Source organism: Lithobates pipiens, unplaced genomic scaffold, assembly GCF_037356315.1.
Source record: "Lithobates pipiens isolate NorthernLeopardFrog02 unplaced genomic scaffold, aLitPip1_a1.2 Scaffold_1, whole genome shotgun sequence".
NCBI lineage: Eukaryota > Metazoa > Chordata > Amphibia > Anura > Ranidae > Lithobates > Lithobates pipiens.
This window is the reverse complement of record NW_027507685.1, coordinates 93632429-93653458: the sequence shown is the minus strand read 5'-3', so window position 1 is coordinate 93653458 and position 21030 is coordinate 93632429. Positions and strand designations below refer to the sequence as shown.

The 21030-nt window shown below is 42.6% G+C and overlaps 1 protein-coding gene across 4 annotated transcripts in view; it reads left to right on the top strand.

The window, feature by feature from the left end:
* Positions 1-13948, top strand: part of SHROOM4 (shroom family member 4) — a 129550-nt gene extending 115602 nt beyond the window's left edge. For all 4 annotated transcript variants that reach the window (XM_077465178.1, XM_077465179.1, XM_077465181.1 and 1 more), the window contains 3 exons: positions 575-764; positions 2886-3158; positions 8060-13948. In XM_077465178.1, coding sequence (XP_077321304.1) covers positions 575-764; positions 2886-3158; positions 8060-8308 — 712 coding nt within the window. In that variant the 3' untranslated portion in view covers positions 8309-13948. The remainder of the gene's footprint in view (positions 1-574; positions 765-2885; positions 3159-8059) is intronic.
* The last annotated feature ends 7082 nt before the right edge of the window (positions 13949-21030 follow it).

Sequence of the window (21030 nt, the reverse complement as noted above, 5' to 3'; positions counted from 1 at the left end):
TGAGGAGCACGGGGAGGGGCGGAGGCTTTTAACCTCTTTGATTGATTGTGTTTCCTGTCAGGTGGACCAGTCATCTCTCAGGGTGCAGTCCTGGAAGACTTCCCAGAAACACAGTTACCGGTAAGTGTAACTGGTCATTTTTTTATGTGTTTTTTTTCCAGAGCCTGGATGAGTTCTCCGTCTGGTGGTAGAATGCGATTAATGGGTTGCTATTCATTTATTTTAAATATATAAAAAAAAATTATATATATATATATATATATATATATATATATATATATATATATATATATATATATATATATATATATATATACACATTTTTTTTTTTTATATATTATAAAAAAAAGTGTATATACACAAAAAAATATGTATATATATTTTATCTATTAAAAAAAAAAGAATAGCAACCCATTAATCGCATTCTACCAGCGGATGGGTTTTAAGAGAAATCATCCAGGCTTTGGAAAAAACGCATATTAAAAAAAATTATAAATTATTACATTATTAAATTCAAAAATGCCATTCTGTTTTATTTGCCCCAAAATTAACCTGAAGGATATCTTGTTGACAGGTATGAATTTCAGCCCATCTCCCCACCACCTCTCTATGGTGCTACCAGTCCCACCTCCTGCACCTCCTACTACAACACCTCCGCTGCTAAAGCTGAGCTCCTCAACAAGATGAAGGAAATGCCTGAGGTCCAGGAGAAAGGCGGGAGCATAGCTGGAGCCGAGGAAGACGATTCGCTGACCTTCAAGAAAGTGAGTCCTTCAAGAGTGTGGGGACATGTTCACTTTAATTACTTTGCTTAAGTCAATGCTGACACTTCTCCTCCTATACAGTACATGTAAAAAAATCTGTATTTATTTTTACTAAATCTTTATGTAGCCCCCCCCCCCCCCCCCAAAACATTTTCTGAAATCGGAGGGGCACTGGAGAATAAAATGGTGGCAGTTGCAATTTCTGTATGTCACACGAAATCTGCGCAGCGTTTTGTTTTTTTAAATGCAGATTTTTGAGAAAAATACTTTAACCACCTTCCAGTCCAGGCCAGTTCTGACATTCCTCTCCTACACGTAAAATCAGCTTTTATATTTTTTTGCTAGAAAATAACCTGAAACCCTCAAATGTACTTTTTTTATTTTTTTAAAGCAAGTGGCCCTGGAGAATAAAATGGCCCATATCTTAATGGACCCCAAACTGGCTCATCCATGTCTTTTATGGACCTTGCTTTGGGCACTGGTCCAAATCATTTGGTGGAGGGGGGATTATGGTGTGGGTTTTTTTTCTCCGGGGTTGGGCCTGGCCCTTTAGTTCCAGTGAAGGGAACTCCTAAAGGCATCAGCATACCAAGACATTTTGGACAATTTCATGCTCCCAACTTTGTGGGAATAGTTTGGGGGTGGCCCCTTCCTGTTCCAACATGACTGCGCATCAGTGCACAAAGCAAGGTCCATAAAGACGTGGATGAGCGCGTTTGGGGTGGAGGAACTTAACTGTCCTGCACAGAGTCCTGACCTCAACCCGATAGAACACCTTTGGGGTGAATTAGAGAGGAGACTACAAGCCAGGTCTTCTTGTCCAACATCAATGCCTGACCTCACAAATGCGCTTCTGGAAGAATGGTCAAACGTTCCCATAGGCACTCTCCTAAACCTTGTAGACAGCCTTCCCAGAAGAGGTGAAGCTGTTATAGCTGTAAAGGGTGGGCCAACTCAATATTGAACCCTATGCCCCTAAAGCCCCATACACACTATTAGATTTTCTGCAGATTTTTGTCTTCAGATTTACTAAAACCATATAATATGAGGTGAAACCTTAAGAGTTTAAATTTGTTTGGAATCAGGCCGGCCCTTGCACTACATGGTTTTGGTAAATCTGAAGACAATCTGCAGAAAATCTAATGATGTGTATGGGGTGTCATAGACTGGGATGCCATTATGTGTGCGTATAGGCGGGCGTCCCAATACTTTTGACAATATGTTGTATCTACTCTCCAATATATTTTTGTGTCCTAAAAGTCTAAGAATTAAAAACTTTTTTGCCCAAGTCACTTGCATAGAATGTTTGTGGTGCGGGAGTGCACTGGGTTGGTGTAGCCATACAGTTTGGGCAACATCCTTGTATTGTGCTCCTGCTCTTTGTCCAGACAGGACAAAGAAACCGGTTAACTTTAATGATGACATCCCCCAGCAAACATATACTTGCCTCCCTGCTGCACCAATTCGGGGCACCAGGAGTGAAAGGAAAGACCTGTGTAGGCCATGGGTCCTTGGAGTCGGGGCTAATGGACTCAGGGCTGGGACGGGGGGTTGTCGGGGTAAAAAATTGCTCTAGGAGTCGTGATTTGGGGGGTTCGTGTTGGGAGGGGGGGGTGGGTGAAGAGGATTTGTGCTAGGATTTTTGCTGACACTTAGTCATACATCTTGGTGGGAACACAATTTGGCATGGTCGCCCTGGGCTCTAGATGGCCTTGTCCTGGGACTTTATGGACTCCTCCTTTTGATATTGCTGATTGGCCCCAGCCCATTACCTGGAGTGATTTCCCTTCCTGTCTGGTAAAAGTTTGTCAGCAGAACAGGAAGTGAGGAACTCTTTCTAACGAAACCTTGGATAGCCGTAAAACCTTACAAGACCTCTAAACCTTTCCCACCTTATCCAAAACGTAGGAACTTTTGGCTTGATGTACACTTGAAATAAAAAAAAATTCCAGATCTCTTGTGTGTTCTTAGAATTGATATAATCTGGGCCAAACCCCAATCCTCACAGATCAGTCCACACACCTCCTTGTCCTAAGCACTGAGCACTGATCCATTGGTTGACGTTTTACTTTTTTGAATCAGTTGAGTTTTAACCTTGGTTTGGTTTGCTGTTCTTACCAGATGCAACTCATAGAAAGCATCAGCAGAAAGCTCTCCGTATTACATGAAGCTCAGCAAGGCCTTCAGGAGGACATCGCTGCCAACGTGACCCTGGGCTGCGAGTTGGAGAGCCTGCTCAAGAGTATTTGTAAACCCAACGAGTATGACAAGTTCCGCTCGTTTATTGGAGACCTGGACAAGGTGGTTAACTTGCTGCTGTCTCTCTCTGGACGTCTCACCAGGGTGGAGAGTGCACTAAATTGCGGTGACCCGGAGCCCTCCATCGAAGAGAAGGTATTTGATGGTAACCATAACGGAATTTGCTTGTGTTTTTTAATATTTCTGTATTTAACCACCTACCCACTCCACCCCACCCCAGGCCAACTCTGACATTTTTGTCATACATGTTAAAATTAACTTTTTTTTTTTTTTGCTAGAAAATTACTCAGAACCCCAAAACATTATATATTTAATGAAAGCACAGACCCTGGAGAATAAAGTGGCAGTGTAACATGGTCCTTGTTTCTAACATCACAGAAGGGAGGCCAGTACAGATGTACCTTCCTCCCCCCTCAGCACATCGAGTGAACCCAGGCTCCCTGATTGCTCAGCAGACCCTGATAAAGGCAGCGGGAGGGGGCCCACCTCCATAACCTGTAGAAGTGATTGAGCCCTCAGGTTGAAGTGGTTAATATGGATGATGATGTGCTGGACTGAATAGCACTCCAGAATATTGGTGGAATATCCTTCAAAGCTGCAAATCCAAAGAAAAGACTCATTGCTGCTTTTCCTACAGAAAATCACACCCTTATCCTCCCCTTACCCATACCTGACCTTCTCCCCTTTCCATCCCCACCCTCCATTTCCTTTCTAATCCCACCTCCACCACTTCACTTGCTCCCATCACCATGTCTTCCCACCTTTCAATTCATCTCCTCCCAGGAATCTTTCCTTGCTTAGACACAATCCTTTAACTCCCCTTTTAAGACCCGATAAGCCATAGCGTTTATCAAGTATGAGGTCTGTCATGTAAAAGTGGGCATAAGTCATTCAAATTTTACATGATGGTAGAGTAACTCTTCCTCTATAAGAACTCTTATTTTTCATTGCAGGTAAATAATGGATTCCAAGGAGAAGCACTGTGCTGTCATTGAGTTCTTGGAATTGTGCAGGCTGTCTGTCATTTCTAGAAGTCTACAGAATGCTTATGGAAATTGCACCAGTGACAAGAATGCCCAATGATGAGAAATTGCTCTGGCCAATGATGTCATCTCCATACAAATTCTGTAGCCTCAGGTGCATGTTGGACACCATTGACCAGAGCAATGTCTTGTCATTGGGGATTCTTGTCAATGGCACCTCTAATCTACCAATCTGAAATTTGAATGACCTATGTAGGTTGAGTAATTCCTCTTCTATGCATTCTTGATGGAGTGGTGCAGGCTGTCCAACATCCACAGCAGTCCACAGAAAGCTTATGGAGATGACACCATTGACCAGAGCAATGTCTTGTCATTGGTGACTCTTGTCAATGGTGTCATCTTCATACAAATTCTGTAGCCTTCTGTGGATGTTGGACAGCCTGTACCCCTCCTTCGCCACAATGACAGCACGTTATTTACCTGCAATGAAAAGAAGAGGAGTTACTATGATTGTTCCTCTAATCTACCAACCTGAAATTTGAATGACCTATGTATGTTGAGTAACTCTTCTATGAATTCTTGATGGAGTGGTGCAGGCTGTCCAACAGCCACATAAGTCTACAGAAATCTTATGGAGAGGACACCATTGACAAGACATTGCTCTGGTCAATGGTATCCTCTTCATACAAACTCTGTAGCCTCCTGTGCAGGTTGGACAGTTTATATCCCTCCATCGTGAAGAACTCAATGACCGCACGCTGCCTCTGCTTGGAATTCATTATTTGCCTGAAATCAAAAAGAAGAGAAGTTACTATATGAAAATAGTTACTCTACAAACTTGTGATATTTGAATGGCCTATATAAGTGGAGTAACTCCTCCTCCTAAAAGAACTCTACTTTTTCATTTGCAGGTAAACTATGCATTCCATAGCATCTTCCCTTCCCTTTCTCTCCCCCCATACCCCATAGTTAAACCCTGATCTGTGAATAGTTTGGTAATGGTTAATGTGCCAATTTTTTTTTTTTTTTTTAAGATTGTAATAATTTTGAAACCAGGATTAGAAAACGGGAGGGGGAGAGAAAAATTGTATCAGGCCCAATAGTCTTCTAGTACAGATACACTTATATGGAGTTTTTTTTATCATTCCCTTATTTTTCCTTTAATGATTACTCCTATTTTATATCCTTTCATGGTCTCTGCTATGACACCATATTTGAGAGTATTCCTTCTAGGCCAGGACCTAGGGTGGAAGGGTGTGTAACTTTAGCACAGGGGGTCGGCAGCCTACGGACTGCGGGGACTGCACCCCGCTGATTTGGCTCCGATCTATTAGCCTGGAAGCGATGTCACGACATCACTTCGGGTTTACAGCAGACTTAAAGGCGCCAAATTTTAAAATAAATTACAGCATTTTAAACAGCCAAACTTGCCATTTTGAAGGCTTTTAAGTGCAACAGAGGGATTTGAGGTCTTATAGACCCCCAGATCCCTCCATAAAGAGTACCTGTCACTGCCTATTACTGTCACAAGGGATGTTTTAAATTTTTTCTGACAGCAATAAAAGGGATCAGATTTTTTTTTACACAGTTGGGGGGCTGTGTAATATAAAGGGGTCCAGAGGTGCACAGGGCTGTGTAATGTAAAAGGGTCCAGAGTTGCATGGGGCTGTGTAATATAAAGTGGTCAAGAGGGCTGTGTAATGTAAAAGGGTCCGGGGGGGGGGGGGCAGGCTGTGAAATGTAAAAGGGTCCAAACGTACGGGGGCTGTGTAATGTAAAAGGGTCCAGACGTGCGGGGCTGTGTAATGTAAAGTGGTCCAGAGGGCTGTGTAATGTTATCTTCATTTATTAGCGGGTGAATGCGGCCCTCCATGTATTCACATAAATTGAATTCGGCCCTGGAAAAAGGTTGCTGACCCCTTGCTTTAGCACTTCCTTCATGTGTATACCAAGCACTCAACTGATTTATTTTGCATCTCTAAACCAGCCAAAGAACCTTCAGCAACCTTTGTTGGGTTTTGAATAGGCTTCCTTCCCTGTATTAATGTAGTGGCTGGAACCATTGCACACTACAGTAGCCAAGGCATCCAATATAGCTGGAAGTATCAAATGTTGGATATTCTTTAGTTGGCGTAGCTTTGCAAGAGCGCTAAGGTCTGAGGCATGGCTGTTGCAGAAATAGCCAACCATTACAACTTAAAAAATACTTCATCGCCCAATTGGAGGGCTTTGTACTTTGAAAATTTGCTATGGTTTCCAAAGATTGGCCATTATATACAGTATTGTGCAAAAGTTTTAGGCAGATGTGAACAAAATGCTGTAAATAAAGAATGCTTTCAGAAATAGAAATGTTAATAGTTTATTTTTATCAATTAACAAAATGGAAAGTTAATGCAGAAATTTGAAATCTAAAACCAATATTTGGTGTGACTACCTTTGCCTTCAACCCAGCAACAATTCTTCTAGGTACACGTACACACAGTTTTTCATGAAACTCAGCAGGTAGGTCGTTCTATGTACATCTCGGAGAACTAACCATAGATCTTCTATGGATGTCGGCTGCCTCAAATCCTTCTGTCTGTTCATGTCATCCCAGACAGACTCCATGATGATGAGATCAGGGCTGGGGGGGGGGGGGGGTGCAGGCAAACTATCACTTCCAGGACTCCTTGTTCCTCTTTACACTGAAGATGGTCCTTAATGACATTGGCTATATTTTAGGGATGGTTGTCCTGCTGCAGAATAAGTTTGGGGCCAGTCACACCCCTCCCTACACGTATGATAGATAAATATCTGCCCGTATTTCTCAGAATTAAGGACACCATAGATCCTGACCAAATCTCCAAATCCATTTGCACAAATGTAGCCCCAAACCTGCAAGGAACCTCCCACCATGCTTCAGTTGCCTGCAGACATCATTATAGTCCCTCTTTCCAGCCCTTCCCAAAATAAACTGCCTCCTGCTGCGGACAAATATTTCACATTTTGACTCCTCAGTCCAGAGCACCTGCTGCCACTTTTTTGCACCCCAGTTTCTGTTTTCCTGCATAGTTGAGTTGCTTAGCTTTGTTCCCACGTCGGCGGTATGGCTTTTTGGCAGAAATTCTTCCATGAATACCACTTCTGGCCAGACTCCTCTGGACAGTAGATGGGGGGGTGTACCTGGTTTCCACCACTTCTGTGCTGATGGTACTGCTGGACATTTTCCGATGTGGAAGGGAAGTAAGCATGATGTGTCTTTTATCTGCTGCATTACGTTTCTTTGGCTGACCACTGCATCTACAGCTTTCAAGGTCACCCAAACAATCTTGTCAATGGACTGGAGAGCGATACAATAATGAGCGTGTGCAGGCAACCGTCAAGCATGGTGGAGGTTCCTTGCAAGTTTGGGGCTGCATTTCTGCAAAATGGACTTGGAGATTTTGTCAGGATCAATGGTGTCCTCAATGCTAAGAAATACAGGCAGATACTTCTCCATCATGCAATATCAGGGAGGCATGTGATTGGCCCCAAATTTATTCTGCAGCAGGATAACAACCCCAATGTCATTAGGAACCATTGTTTAGTGTAAAGAAGAACAAGGAGTCCTGGAAATTATGGTTTGGCCCCCACAGAGATCTGATCTCATCATCATGCAGTCTGTCTGGGATGACAGGAAGAGACAGAAGGATTTGAGGCAGCCGACATCCACAGAAGATATGTGCTTGGTTCTCCAAGAAGTTTGGAACAACCTACCTGCCGAGTTCCTTCAGAAACTGTTGGCAAGTCTACCTAGAAGAATTGATGCTGGTTTGAAGGAAAAGAGGTCACACCAAATATTGATTGGATTTGGATTTCTATTCTGTTCATTTACGTTCCATTTTGTTACTATTAACACTTCTATTTCTGAAAGCATTCTTCGTTTACAGCATTTTCTCACACCTGTCTAAAGCTTTTACACAGTACTGTACGTGCTCCAAAGTTGTGTTTTGTTATTTTGGCGCATAAAAGTGCACCCTCTTTGTCTCAGTATTGCCTGTCTTAAGACCCATTGTTTTTTTTCCCCATTTTCAGCTGAACCTTCTGGAGAAGAAGAAGCAGCTGACTGACCAACTGGAGGATGCTCAGGAACTGAAGGCCCACGTCACGCACCGGGAGCAGGTGGTCCTCGAAGCTGTGTCCAAGTACCTAAACGAGGATCAGCTCCAGGATTACCAACACTACGTAAAGATGACCTCCGCTCTCATTGTAGAACAAAGAGAGCTAGAGGATAAAATCAGACTGGGAGAAGAACAATTAAGATGTCTCCGGGAAAGTCTCTAATCTCATTAACCAAAGAAAAAAAAAAAATTCAAAATGTGATAAATTATAAACGTATTTTATCTTCGGTTTTAATCAAAGAAATTTTTACAGCCATTACAACTACACATGCATATCATTGGTTGAACGGATTTTTTAAAACTGAAGCCAAGATTTTTCTAGTTCCTCAAGATGTTCCTTCCAACTGGAATTGGGCTCACAACATCTTGACTTTTTTTTTATTTACCAACACATCTCAAGTGACCGAAGTAAGGAACACTTTGTGAGTTTTCTCATGCCAAAGATTACTTTCGCAACTGGAATTGTCTCATCAGAACCGGCATCTCATCTGTGGACATCATCTGAGAAGTTATATCTCTGTTCCGATAATTGTACATTGTGAGGATGGACATGCATTATCTGATTTTTTTTTTTTGACTGGAATTAACTTCTAATGCTATGGAAACCTCTGTTGCAATACCAGGATCTATTTTTATAGTGGTGTGTTTATTGGCAACGTTTTGGTTGCAGCAATGCCTATATCTCCTGAACAAGAATATGGGCATTATTCAGGTTTCAGCCACCAAGAACCTCTCTTACTAGGATTTGGGGAAAAAGGAGGCTCTAAAGTCAAATAAGACCTTTCCTTGCCCACTCTGCTCTCCTAAACAAGTGATAAGGTAGTCGAAGACCTTGACTGTTTAAAATACTGCTGGCCGGTCACGTGAGCGGAATGTTTGGTGCATTTGTCATGTGATCTCTGTTGAAGAGAGGAGCCTAATTCAGACACTGCTACTGATGGCAGAGATCAAATGACCAACTTCAAATTTTGCAGTCATGAGATAGCAGATAAACAATACCAAAGCTCAGCTTCTGATGAATGAGGATCGGTTCTCTGGCTATATAATCCTCCCGCACTCAAACGATCAGATCCGTAGTAAATTCAAGCCAGCAACTCGGTGTAGTCCTGTAAAATCCAGATCTTTACTTGCTACATAATGATAGACGCTGGTCACAAACTTAACGCGTTTCGGCTGTGACAACCTTCCTCATAGCAGGAAGGCCATCACAGCTGAAACACGTTGGCTTGTCACCAGTGTGTTTCAGTATGTACCCAATAAAGATTCATATTTTACAGAGTCGCTGGCTCAAATTTACTAGGGATATGCAAGCATAGCTGGGCGCAGTCTATTGCATTTGGGTGTGCACCCTAAAGCTCAAAAACACGTGTGTGTGTGTGTGTGTGTGTGTGTGTGTATGTATATGTGTGTATGTGTATAAATATATATATATATATATATATATATATATAAAATATATGGCCCCGGCACATTGATGTCCCTGCCGGCATAGTGAAAGAGAAGGGGCTTAACCCCTGCTCTTATGGCACAGCCGGTAAGAGGGAAATCTTTGCCATCTTCCTGCTGGCACACAGAGCAATAATGCTCATGCACATGGGGTGATTAGGGTGTGCCTAGGCACAGCCAGCACACCCTGTGCACACGCCTATGATGTGCAGTCTTGTGACCAGCTGCTGTTAAATCCAAAGGGGCAACATTTTCTTTAGCAATGGTGATCGACTTCTGCTACCTTTTTTTTGTTGCTTTTAAAAGAACAGAGCGTGCATGGGGCAAAGAAAATAGTTGCTTAAAGTGTAACTAAACCCTTGTTTAAACATTAATGGTATAGGATGATAATGGATTGATAATGCATAAATAGTAATGCTCAACACATTTTTGGGGGTTTGCGAAAAGTCTTATTTTATGTTGGCCCATGTATCCCCCAAGGTGGCATCCCCAAACCCCCGGAATAGGGATATCGGTCACGGCCACTGCCTCCCTCCGACTACATTTCCCACGAGGCCTTGCACTCACATTATGCAATCCACCGGCGTGCCTTATAGAGGGTCAGTCTCTTTGCTGGCCTTGCATTTTGCCAATGCCGCTCAAGGAGAGAGTACCTGCCAGTGCTTACAGTATCGCCACTTACTGTTGGAGATCAGGACACTGCTGTACCTTCAGGAAGATCCTACAAGGCAGCATGGTCATCCTTAAACAGTTCCATTTAAAAAATGTTTGAAAGGAGAATGTAACTTATTAAAATTATCAATTAATGCACCTTTTTTTATTTTTATTTCGTGGCTTCAGTTTAATTCCCCATTCCTTCATTCCCATTATCATGCATTTACCTTTCCCTGCTCTTCCAACACTTGGTTTGTCCAATAAATCCTGGAACTTGTGGGTAGGAGCAAGCATGTGACTCCACCCTCCCCCCCCCCCCCCCGCTTCTACCGTGTGACTCCACCCTCCCCTCCCCTTCTACCATGTGATAGCACTAGGTGCCCCATAATTGGCCCAGAACTGTCATGAGGGGGTAGCGAGTCGCCCAGAACGCTGTATAAGTTCCTTCAAATTGGTTTGGAGTTTCCAGAAACGTTCTTTTCCCAGTGGCTAAACTGAAGCGCAAAGGTGCAAGAAAAAGTACACATGCAGGTGGGAGTCGGGTCTTTCAGAGGCAAGCAAAGGTGTTTTTTTTGTTTGATTTTTTTTTTAAGTCTAATACTGTAGTGCAAAAAAAAAAAAAAAGAATTTGTACCCTAAACGGGCAATACGCTGCAAACTTCCTTTGCTGATGGACCTAAAAGTGCCTAACTGATGCCTCAGCTCTATGCACGGCTTTTTGATGTTGAATGGCAGTGTACAAAATTCAGTCAACATCATGTTAGGGACCACTTTTTATCTATTCCAAAAAAACAAAAACAAAAAACAATTTTTGACTTCCTGTCAGTATTAAAATGCTTTAAAAAGTTATGAAGGCCAATTCTGGACTTGACGTCAAGGCCAAGCGAAGGCTTACCACTGTGGTCATTCAACGCCTTTTGTTCTACCTAATCAGGCTTTTGCAGTATAATAATGCAGTGCAAAGTTCAAGGATGGCAAGAAAAGTGCAGAGAGACTCTGAATCCAAATGGCTTTTCAAGGATAAAAGAAGGAAAGGTGGTTCCTGTTAATGCACCTTGCCATTTGGCCTTACTTAGAAAACACCCGGTTGGCTAATGTACCCTTTGAAAAAATTCTCATGATTGTTTTGCATAGCTGCATTCCAACGTAGGTTCCAGATTATTTCTACTTCTTGGCGCTAATAAGTTTGTGACTTTAAAGAGACTCTGTCATTTTGTGACTGTGAAAAGGGCCCTGACCCCTGGATAGCTTTCAGTGTGCCCCCCAATGCTCCTTCCTCTGTCATGGCTGATGCCAAAATGTTAACATTTTTACTTGTGTTACAGACATTTTATATAATGCAAATGTATGCACTCTACATTCCCTGTCCTCAAGGAGCTTACAATCTACAGTTCCTATCTCAAGTGCATACATACACATACTGGGGCCAATTACACTACCACCATTACTTTGGCGTGTCACAGCAAGCCAGAGTACCTGGTGAAAATCCACGCAAACCAAAAACACCAGTGGTGCAAGACAGAAGTGCTAACCACTAAGGCAATGGTATGGGTGGCTAGGGGTAACTGTGATCTCACCCCTTCTGGCGTGAGCTTGACAAAAGAATGCCAATTGGTCATCCTCATAGTCATTTATTGCTGACAAAATTGAGACAAACTGAAGATAAGTAGCCAATGCGTTTTGGGGGACAAACCACCCCCCTTCATTGGGGCTTGGATGAGCAATGGCCATACAGTACTTTCTACAGTAGTGTAGTACCACCCACATGTGGTGGTACTTGGCCCCATGGCCATATGAAGTGGTTCCGGCTGCGTTCCTTGATGACCATAATATGGTCATACAAGAGACAACCTTCCTGCTCATATGTGGTGGTACCGGCCGCATTCCCCGTGTGGTGGTACCGGCCGCATTCCCCGTGTGGTGGTACCGGCCGCATTCCCCGTGTGGTGGTACCGGCCGCATTCCCCGTGTGGTGGTGCCGGCCGCATTCCCCGTGTGGTGGTGCCGGCCGCATTCCCCGTGTGGTGGTGCCGGCCGCATTCCCCGTGTGGTGGTGCCGGCCGCATTCCCCGTGTGGTGGTGCCGGCCGCATTCCCCGTGTGGTGGTGCCGGCCGCATTCCCCGTGTGGTGGTGCCGGCCGCATTCCCCGTGTGGTCGTGCCGGCCGCATTCCCCGTGTGGTCGTACCGGCCGCATGCCCCGTGTGGTCGTACCGGCCGAATTCACAGTGCCCACATGTGGTCGTACAAGAGACATCATAAATGCCCATATGTGGTTGTACTGGCCACATCCCCCATGCCCGTATGCGGTCCTACCAGCAGCATCTCCCATGCCCGTATGTGGTCATACAAGAGATCTCGTTCATGCTCGTATGTGGTTGCATTGGCCAAATCCTCCATGCCCATATGTGGTCGTACTGATTGCATTCCTTATGCCCCCATGCCCATATGTAGTTCTGCTGGCCTAATACCCTATCCCAACTTTGTATTTAGCCAGGCTACTGTATTTCTTTTTTGCATGCTTCTATTGTGGCCACAGATAGATTATGGGTAGTAGCATCTCTGGCCAATGTCCAATCACTTTGTAACTTTTTTTTTTAAACAGATAAAAGCTTGTGAGTAATTTTAATGCATGTACACTGACTATTGGGCTACATTCCCGCGAGTGCAATTCCACAGTTGTGCGATGTAGAGTATGACTTTGATGCAACTTTCATGCAACGTTACACTCTATGGCACTCTGGTCACAAGAAAGTCATATCAAAGTTGTGCAGGAACCTCTTCTAAGTCGCATAGATTGGAACAGGTGCCACTGAAGTCACGCTAGTGGGAACGGAACCTCAATGCTCTGTCCTTGACATAGAATACTTTTCCAGACATTTGTAGGGAGTTTGGCCATTGCCCATCCAAGCCCTGATGATGGCTTGACCCCCCACAACAATTAGAATAATGTTTTATCTTCAGTTTGTCTCAATTTTATCAGCTCTTTTTTTTTTTTTTTTTTTTTTTTTGATTCCACTTGGATCCCTCAGTGGTGGTCATCACATTTTTTTTTTGGGGGGAGCTCCCTTGCTTTGTGGTGAAGCTGCCAAGGTTCCTTCATCAAGGTGTGAGGCGGTGCCTCACACCTTTCTTGGGCACTTTCTGACATGACCATGCCCTGGGGAAAAGTTGCTAGACCTGACCATAATAAAAGGTCTGAGAAGAGTCCACATACCCCAAAGCACCAAATATATTGCCCCCGGCTGATGTAGAGTAAGGAACATTGACAGTTCTGCTGAAGTACGGTATCGTTGGGTTGAGGAGCTCCTTTGCACAACCTCAATTGGACAAAGTGACAGTGCCTCTTTTAAAGGAGACTTGATCATTGGTTAAAAGATAATGCAATACCAGAAAACCTCTCGGTTCCAAAAGGTTTATATTTATATATATATAATTTTGTTTTATTATCATTATTATTATTATATTGTTGTTACATTGGCACAATTTAATGGGTTTTTTTTGTTTTGTTTTTATATTGGATGTCTTATTTTTTTTTTTCCTGTTTAATTCCAAAAATCTTATTTTTTTTGAACGTTTAAAAAAAAACTTCTTTTTGTAAGAAAAAAAAATCCTAAAAATTTGATTTATTTTTTGCTAATCTGTTTTATTTACTCAGGACCAAGCCAGAGAAAAGTACAAAGATTAAAGCTCCTGAACCAAAATTCCAATCTTCTAGTTTTTATTTTATGTCCGTTTTGCACATTTTGAATTTCAATGCATTTTATGGTTGGAGTAGTGCACATGCGCGCTATAATAATCGCAGACTAACAGTCTATAGCATCTCAATCTATAGATTTAGAAATATATTCGGTTATTCTTGATCTAAAATTAGGTCTTTTGCTGCTGCCAGACAGGGCTGTGCTGTGTAAAGCTGAGAACCCGGATGGACAAAATATGCAAATCCTTTTGGCAGGTAAAATAGCTGCCATATACACTATATTACCAAAAGTATTGGGGCGCCTGCCTTTTACACGCACGTGAACTTCAATGGCATCTAATGGCACACACACAATCAGAATTTTGGTCGGAAAAAGCTCTGATGGTTTTCCCGACGGGATTCCGCTCAAGCTGTCTTGCGTACACACGGTCACACCAAATTCCAACCGTCAAGAACGTGGTGACGTACAACACGTACAACGGGACTAGAAAAAGCACGTTTAATAGCCAGTAAGCTTCCGTCTCGTAGTTGAATCTGCGCATTGCGTGAGTTTTTGCGCGTCGGAATTGCATGCTCACGAGCGCGTTTTCCGATAGGAACTTTTTACAAACCTAAAAATTTAGAACATGCTATCAATCCTTTGCTGGCCAAAATTTGCCCAGCAAAAGTCCAACGGAGCATACACACGATCGAATTTTCCGACCAAAAGCTCTCATCTGTCTTTTGCTAGCCGAATTTCCGATTGTGTATACGCGGCATTAGTGCTTAGTGTTTAACATTAAGTACCTTTTCACAGGAACTCAATCATTTGGAGAGGGTCCAAAATTTTAGACATAGAGTAGATGTGATTGGTAAGGGTTCACAAACTATTAGTCATATACTGTACAAGCAATATGCAAAAAAAGCGCCAACATGCACGTTGAATAGAATGTAATAAAAACCTGTATGGTCAGAATGTCCAACCAAGGGAACCCCATTGCCAGCAGTTAGAGTTCAGTGATAGTTTCAGGGATTTTGTCTAAATCCTAAAGCTAAACTCCAGACAAATACATACACTATATTACCAAAAGTATTGGGACACCGGCCTTTACACACACATGAACTTTAATGGCGTCTTAGTCTGTAGGGATTAATATTGAGTTGGCCCACCCTTTGCAGCTATAACAGCTTCAACTCTTCTGGGAAGGCTGTCCACAAGGTTTAGGAGTGTGTCTATGGGAATGTTTGACCATTCTATCTGAAGCACATTTGTGAGGTCAGGCACTGATTTTGGACAAGAAGGCCTGGCTCACAGACTCTGCTCTAATTCATCCCAAAGGTGTTCTATCGGGTGGAGGTCAGTCAAGTTCCTCTACCCCAAACTCGCTCATCCATGTCTTTATGGACCTTGCTTTGTGCACTGGTGTGCAGTCATTTTGGAACAGGAAGGGGCCATCCCCAAACTGTTCCCACAAAGTTGGAAGCATCAAATTGTCCAAAAATGTCTTGGTATGCTGACGCCTTAAGAGTTCCCTTCACTGGAACTAAGGGGCCAAGCCCAACCCCTGAAAAACGACCCCCACACCATAATCACCCCTCCACTAAATGATGTGGACCGGTGCACAAAGCAAGGTTCATAAAGACATGGATGAGCGAATTTGGGGTGGAGGAACTTGACTGGCCTGCACAGAAGCCTGACCTCAATCTGATAGAACACTTTTGATATGAATTAGAATGGAGATTGTGAGCCAGGCCTTCTCGTCAAACATCAGTGCCCGACATCACAAATGCACTTCTGGAAGAATGGTCAAACCTTTTTATAGACACACTCCTAAACCTTGTGGACAGCCTTCACAGAAGAGTTGAAGCTGTTATAGCTGCAAAGTGTGGGCCAACTCAACATTGAACCCTACAGACTAAGACTGGGATGTTATTAACCACCTCAATACAGTGCACTTACACCCCCTTCCTGACCAGACCAGCTTTCAGCGCTCACACTTTGAATGACAATTACTCAGTCATGCAACATTGTACTCACGTGAAATTTGCATCCTTTTTTTCACACAAATAGAGCTTTCTTTTGGTGGTATTTAATCACTAGTGAGTTTATTTTTTGTGCTATAAATAAAAAATGCTGTAAATTTTGTGAAAAAATGCATTTTTTTGTTTGTCATAAAATTTTGCAAATTGGCAATTTTTCTTCATAAATTTTGGCCAAAATTTATACTGCTACATATCTTTGGTAAAAATAACCTAAATTGATGTAAATTATTTGGTCTTTTTGAAAGTTATAGAGTCTACAACTATGGTGCCAATCACTGAAAATTGATCATCTGATCAGGCTTTCAGTACATCAGGTGTATCTCCTTTCTTGAGACACTAACAAGTCAGGAAAGTACAAATACCAGCTAAATGACCCCTTTTTAGAAAGTAGACATTCCAAGGTATTAAGTAAGTTGCATGATGAATTTTTTTTTTAGGTTGTAATTTTTTCCCACAATTCTTTGCAATATGAAGATTTTTTATTTTTTAGTTTTTTTTTTTTTTTTACAAAATTGTCATATTATCAGGTTATTTCTCTCAGAGCATATGCATACAACAAATTACACACCAAAATACATTCTGCTACTCTTCCCGAGTATGGTGATACCACGTGTGGGACTTTTTACACAGCCTGGCCACATACAAAGGCCCAATATTGAAGAAGCATCTTCAGGCATTTTACGAGCATAAATGACACATCTCGTTTCTCAACCACATATTACATTTTTGAAGGCCCTGGAGCACCAGAACAATGGAATTGCCCCCAAAATTACCCCATTTTGGAAAGCAGACACCCCAACGTATAATCTGAGGCATAATGAATCTTTTGAATGATTCATTTTTTTTCCAGAAGTTTTTGGAAAATGTGGGGAAAAATTAACCACTTCAGCCCCGGACCAATAAACACCTTAAGGACCAGAGGTCTTTTTCCAATTTCGCACTGCGCTGCTTTAACTGGTAATTACGCGGTCATGCAATATTGCACCCAAACAAAATTTGCGTCCTTTTCTTCCCACAAATAGAGCTTTCTTTTGATGGTATTTGATTGCCTCTGCGATTTTTTTTTTTTGCGATATAAATGGAAAAAGAGCGAAAATTTTGAAAAATAAATATATTTTCTTCTTTGTGTTATAAGAAAAATCGAATAAACTAAATTTTAGTCATACATTGAGGGCAAAATTTATTCAGCCACATGTCTTTAGTAAAAAAAATGTCAATAAGCGTATATTTTTTGGTTTGCGCAAAAGTTATAGCGTCTACAAACTAGAGTACATTTTCAGGAATTTACACAGCTTTTAATTTATGACTGCCTATCTCATTTCTTGAGGTGCTAAAATGGCAGGGCAGTACAAACCCCCCCCCCCCCCAAATGACCCCATTTTGGAAAGTAGACACCCCAAGGAAATTGCTGATGGGTATGTTGAGCCCATTGAATATTTATTTATTTTTGTCCTAAGGGATTGAATAATGACAAAAAAAAAAATTTTTTTACAAAAAGTTGTCACTAAATGATATATTGCTCACACATGCCATGGTTATATGTGGAATTGCACCCCAAAATATATTCAGCTACTTCTCCCGAGTATGGGGATACCACATGTGTGGGGCTTTTTGGGAGTCTAGTTGCGCACGGCACCCCGAAAACCAATCACCACCTTCAGGATTTCTAAGGGTGCAAATTTTTGATTTAACTCCTCACTACCTATGACAGTTTCGAAGGCCATAAAATGCCAAAATAGCACAAAACCCCCCAAAATGACCCCATTTTGGAAAGAAGACACCCCAAGCTATTTACTGAGAGGCATGTTGAGTCCATGGAATATTTTATATTTTGCCACAAGTTGCGGGAATATTACAAACTTTTTTTTTTTTGCACAAAGTTGTCACTAAATGATATATTGCTCACACATGCTATGGGCATATGTGAAATGACACCCCAAAATACATTCTGCTGCTTCTCCTGAGTACGGGGATACCACATGTGTGGGACTTTTTGGGAGCCTAGCCGCGTACGGGACCCCAAAATCCAAGCACCGCCTTCAGGATTTCTAAGGGCATACATTTTTTATTTTACTCCTCACTACCTATCACTACCTATCACAGTTTTGAAGGCCATAAAATTCCAAGATGGCACAAAACCCCCCCAAATGACCCCATTTTGGAAAGTAGACACCCCAAGCTATTTGCTGAGGGCCATGTTGAGACCATTGAATATTTTTTTTTTTTTTTTTGTCCCAAGGGATTGAATAATGACAAAAAATAATTTTTTTTTTTTTTTTTTTACAAAAAGTTGTCACTAAATGATATATTGCTCACACATGCTATGGGCATAAGTCAAATTACACCCCAAAATAAATTCTGCTGCTTCTCCCGAGTACGGGGATACCACATGTGGGGGACTTTTTGGGAGCCTAGCCACGTACGGGACCCCGAAAACCAAGCACTGCCTTCCGGATTTAAATATAAAATGCTACCAAAAAAACTGTTAGCGATCGCAGGGATCAGGCCTGACTCTGCGATCGCTGCAGTTATGTGTTTAGTGTTTTGTAAGTGACAGTGATCGATCGATACTGCACTTGGGTGGGCTGGGCAGAGGGGCAAAACGCAGGTGCTAGCAGGTATCTGGGCTGATCCCGCTAACAATGCGTTTTTTTGGAACCCTGAACTGCTGGGGACGCTAGTATAGATCTGATCAGATCAGATATTGATCTGTTCAGATTCTATAGCACTACGGGAGGTGTATGCTTTGCGCGTGGGTGTTAGCGGTACTGGCACTAACCTAGCGCTGCCTGGGGTGACGCAGACCCTGACCCTAAAACCTAATTGATATCACCCGCCGGGTGATCAGGGGGTTAAACCTTTATTGGGTAATAAATGGTGGGTGCCCTGATACTATAAAAAGCAAACTAACCAGAGTCACCCGTAACACTTATACGGTGATCAGTGGTGAAAGGGTTAACTAGGGGCAATCAGGGGGTTCAAATTTTTATTAGGTAGTATATGGGGGTCCCTGGCGCTATATAAAAACCTGACGGGGAACCTAAATAACTAACTGGCTAACCAGCGTCACCAGTGACACTTATACTGTGATCGCTGGTGAAAGGGTTAACTAGGGGCAATCAGGGGGTTAAAACCATTATTGGGTAGTATATCGGGGTACCTAGCGCTATAAAAACCTGGCGGTGAACCTAAAAAAATAACTAGCTACCTAGCGACAGTAGCGACACTGATGCAGCGATCAGAAAAATGATCGCTTAGTGACACTGGCAAAAGGGGGTGAAAGGGTTAACTAGGGGCAATCAGGATGTTAAAACCATTATTGGGTAGTATATCGGGGTACCTAGCGATATAAAAACCTGGCGGTGAACCTAAAAAAATAACTAGCTACCTAGCGACACTGATGCAGCGATCAGAAAAATGATCGCTTAGTGACACTGGCAAAAGGGGGTGAAAGGGTTAACTCTAGGGGCAATCAGGGGGTTAAATCTTTATTGGGGGGTGATAGGGGGCTACCCTGGCCATAACACTAACTGCCCTGACAGTTTTTACTTTTACAACTGACACTGAATGCATTGATCAGTAAAGAAATGATCAATGCAATCAGTGACACTGTGACTGGGGGGGGGGGGGGGGTTTGTGTGCCTGTGTGTGCCTACAAGTGCAGTGTAGTGTTGGTGCACACTTACTTTTAGTCTTCTCCTCGTAGTCCGGTCAAAAAGACCGCCCCGAGGAGAATGACATCACTTCCTCCTTCCTGTGTAAACAATACACAGTGGGAGGAAGTTCGTCATTGGCCAGGAGCGATCGAGAGGGGGTGGCCAGAAACCAACGGCCATCCCCTCATCACGGATCGCTCCCGGAGGGAAACGGACCGCCGTATCCAGCGGGAGGGGGTCCGATCGGACCCCCCCACCCGCTGGAAGGCAGGCACGTACATGTACGTGCTTGTGCCTGCCTGTGCCATTGTGATGACGTACATTGGCAATACGGCGGTCCTTAAGTGGTTAAAACGCATTTTTTTTTTTTTTTTTTTTTACACAGTTGTCCATTTCCAACACATAGCATGTACATAGCAAAGATGACACCCCAAAATACATTCTGCTACTCCTCCTGAGTATGGCGATACCACATGTGTGAGACTTTTACACAGCCTGGCTGTATACAAAGGCCCAACACTAAGTAGCATCTTCAGGCATTCTATGAGCATTAATAACACCTCTCATTTCTCAACCACCTATTACACTTTTGAAGGCCCTGGAGCACTAGGACAATGGAATTCTCACTGGTGTCCAGTACCATCTGGCCAGCAGTTTATAATTCATCTCGATGGTGTTCATATCTCAGGCACTGTCGTGGACTGCTCTAATCATCCTTTTAACTTGTTTCTCATCGAATTTTGAGTCCAATTCCTTTTCCCATTGATCTATGTAGGCCGGTCTTCCTTGTCCTTCTAACTCTGAAAGTATTTTGGATATTCCTTTCCTGAACGGTTGTGTGTAGCAGAGCCTTTCCAAAGGCCTCTTTTCTCCTTCATCTCTTATTGGCTGTGGGAGTGTTTTTACAAAATGTGCTAATTGGAGATAATTCCATTCGTTTAATTTCCATCCAGTATCTTTTTCTATTTCTTGTCGTGTTTTGATTTTTCCTATCGTGGCAGCCTCTTTCAATTGTGGGTTGTTTGTTTTCTGCACAGTGAATATCTTGTTCCCCGGTGCAAAAAACTTAGTTCCCGTGAGTGCCATTAACGGCGAATTGTATTCCCAATTTTCTTTCTGACATATTGTGTCCCAAATTTTAAACACGTTTTTTGTCAAAGTGTGTGTATCTTGATCCAGTGTCCTATATTTTTGTGATACCCATTTTTGTGTAGCGTGCTCCTACTTAATGTGTCTTCTATCTCGACCCATGTTTTTTCACTATTTTCTTTTGTCCATTCTATCAACCGTGTCAGTATTACTGCTTTATAATATCTATGTATGTCTGGTGTTGCCAGTCCACCATTTTCCCCATTTCCTAGTGATAAGTGCATAGTTTATTCTAGGCTAACTATTCTGCCATATGAAT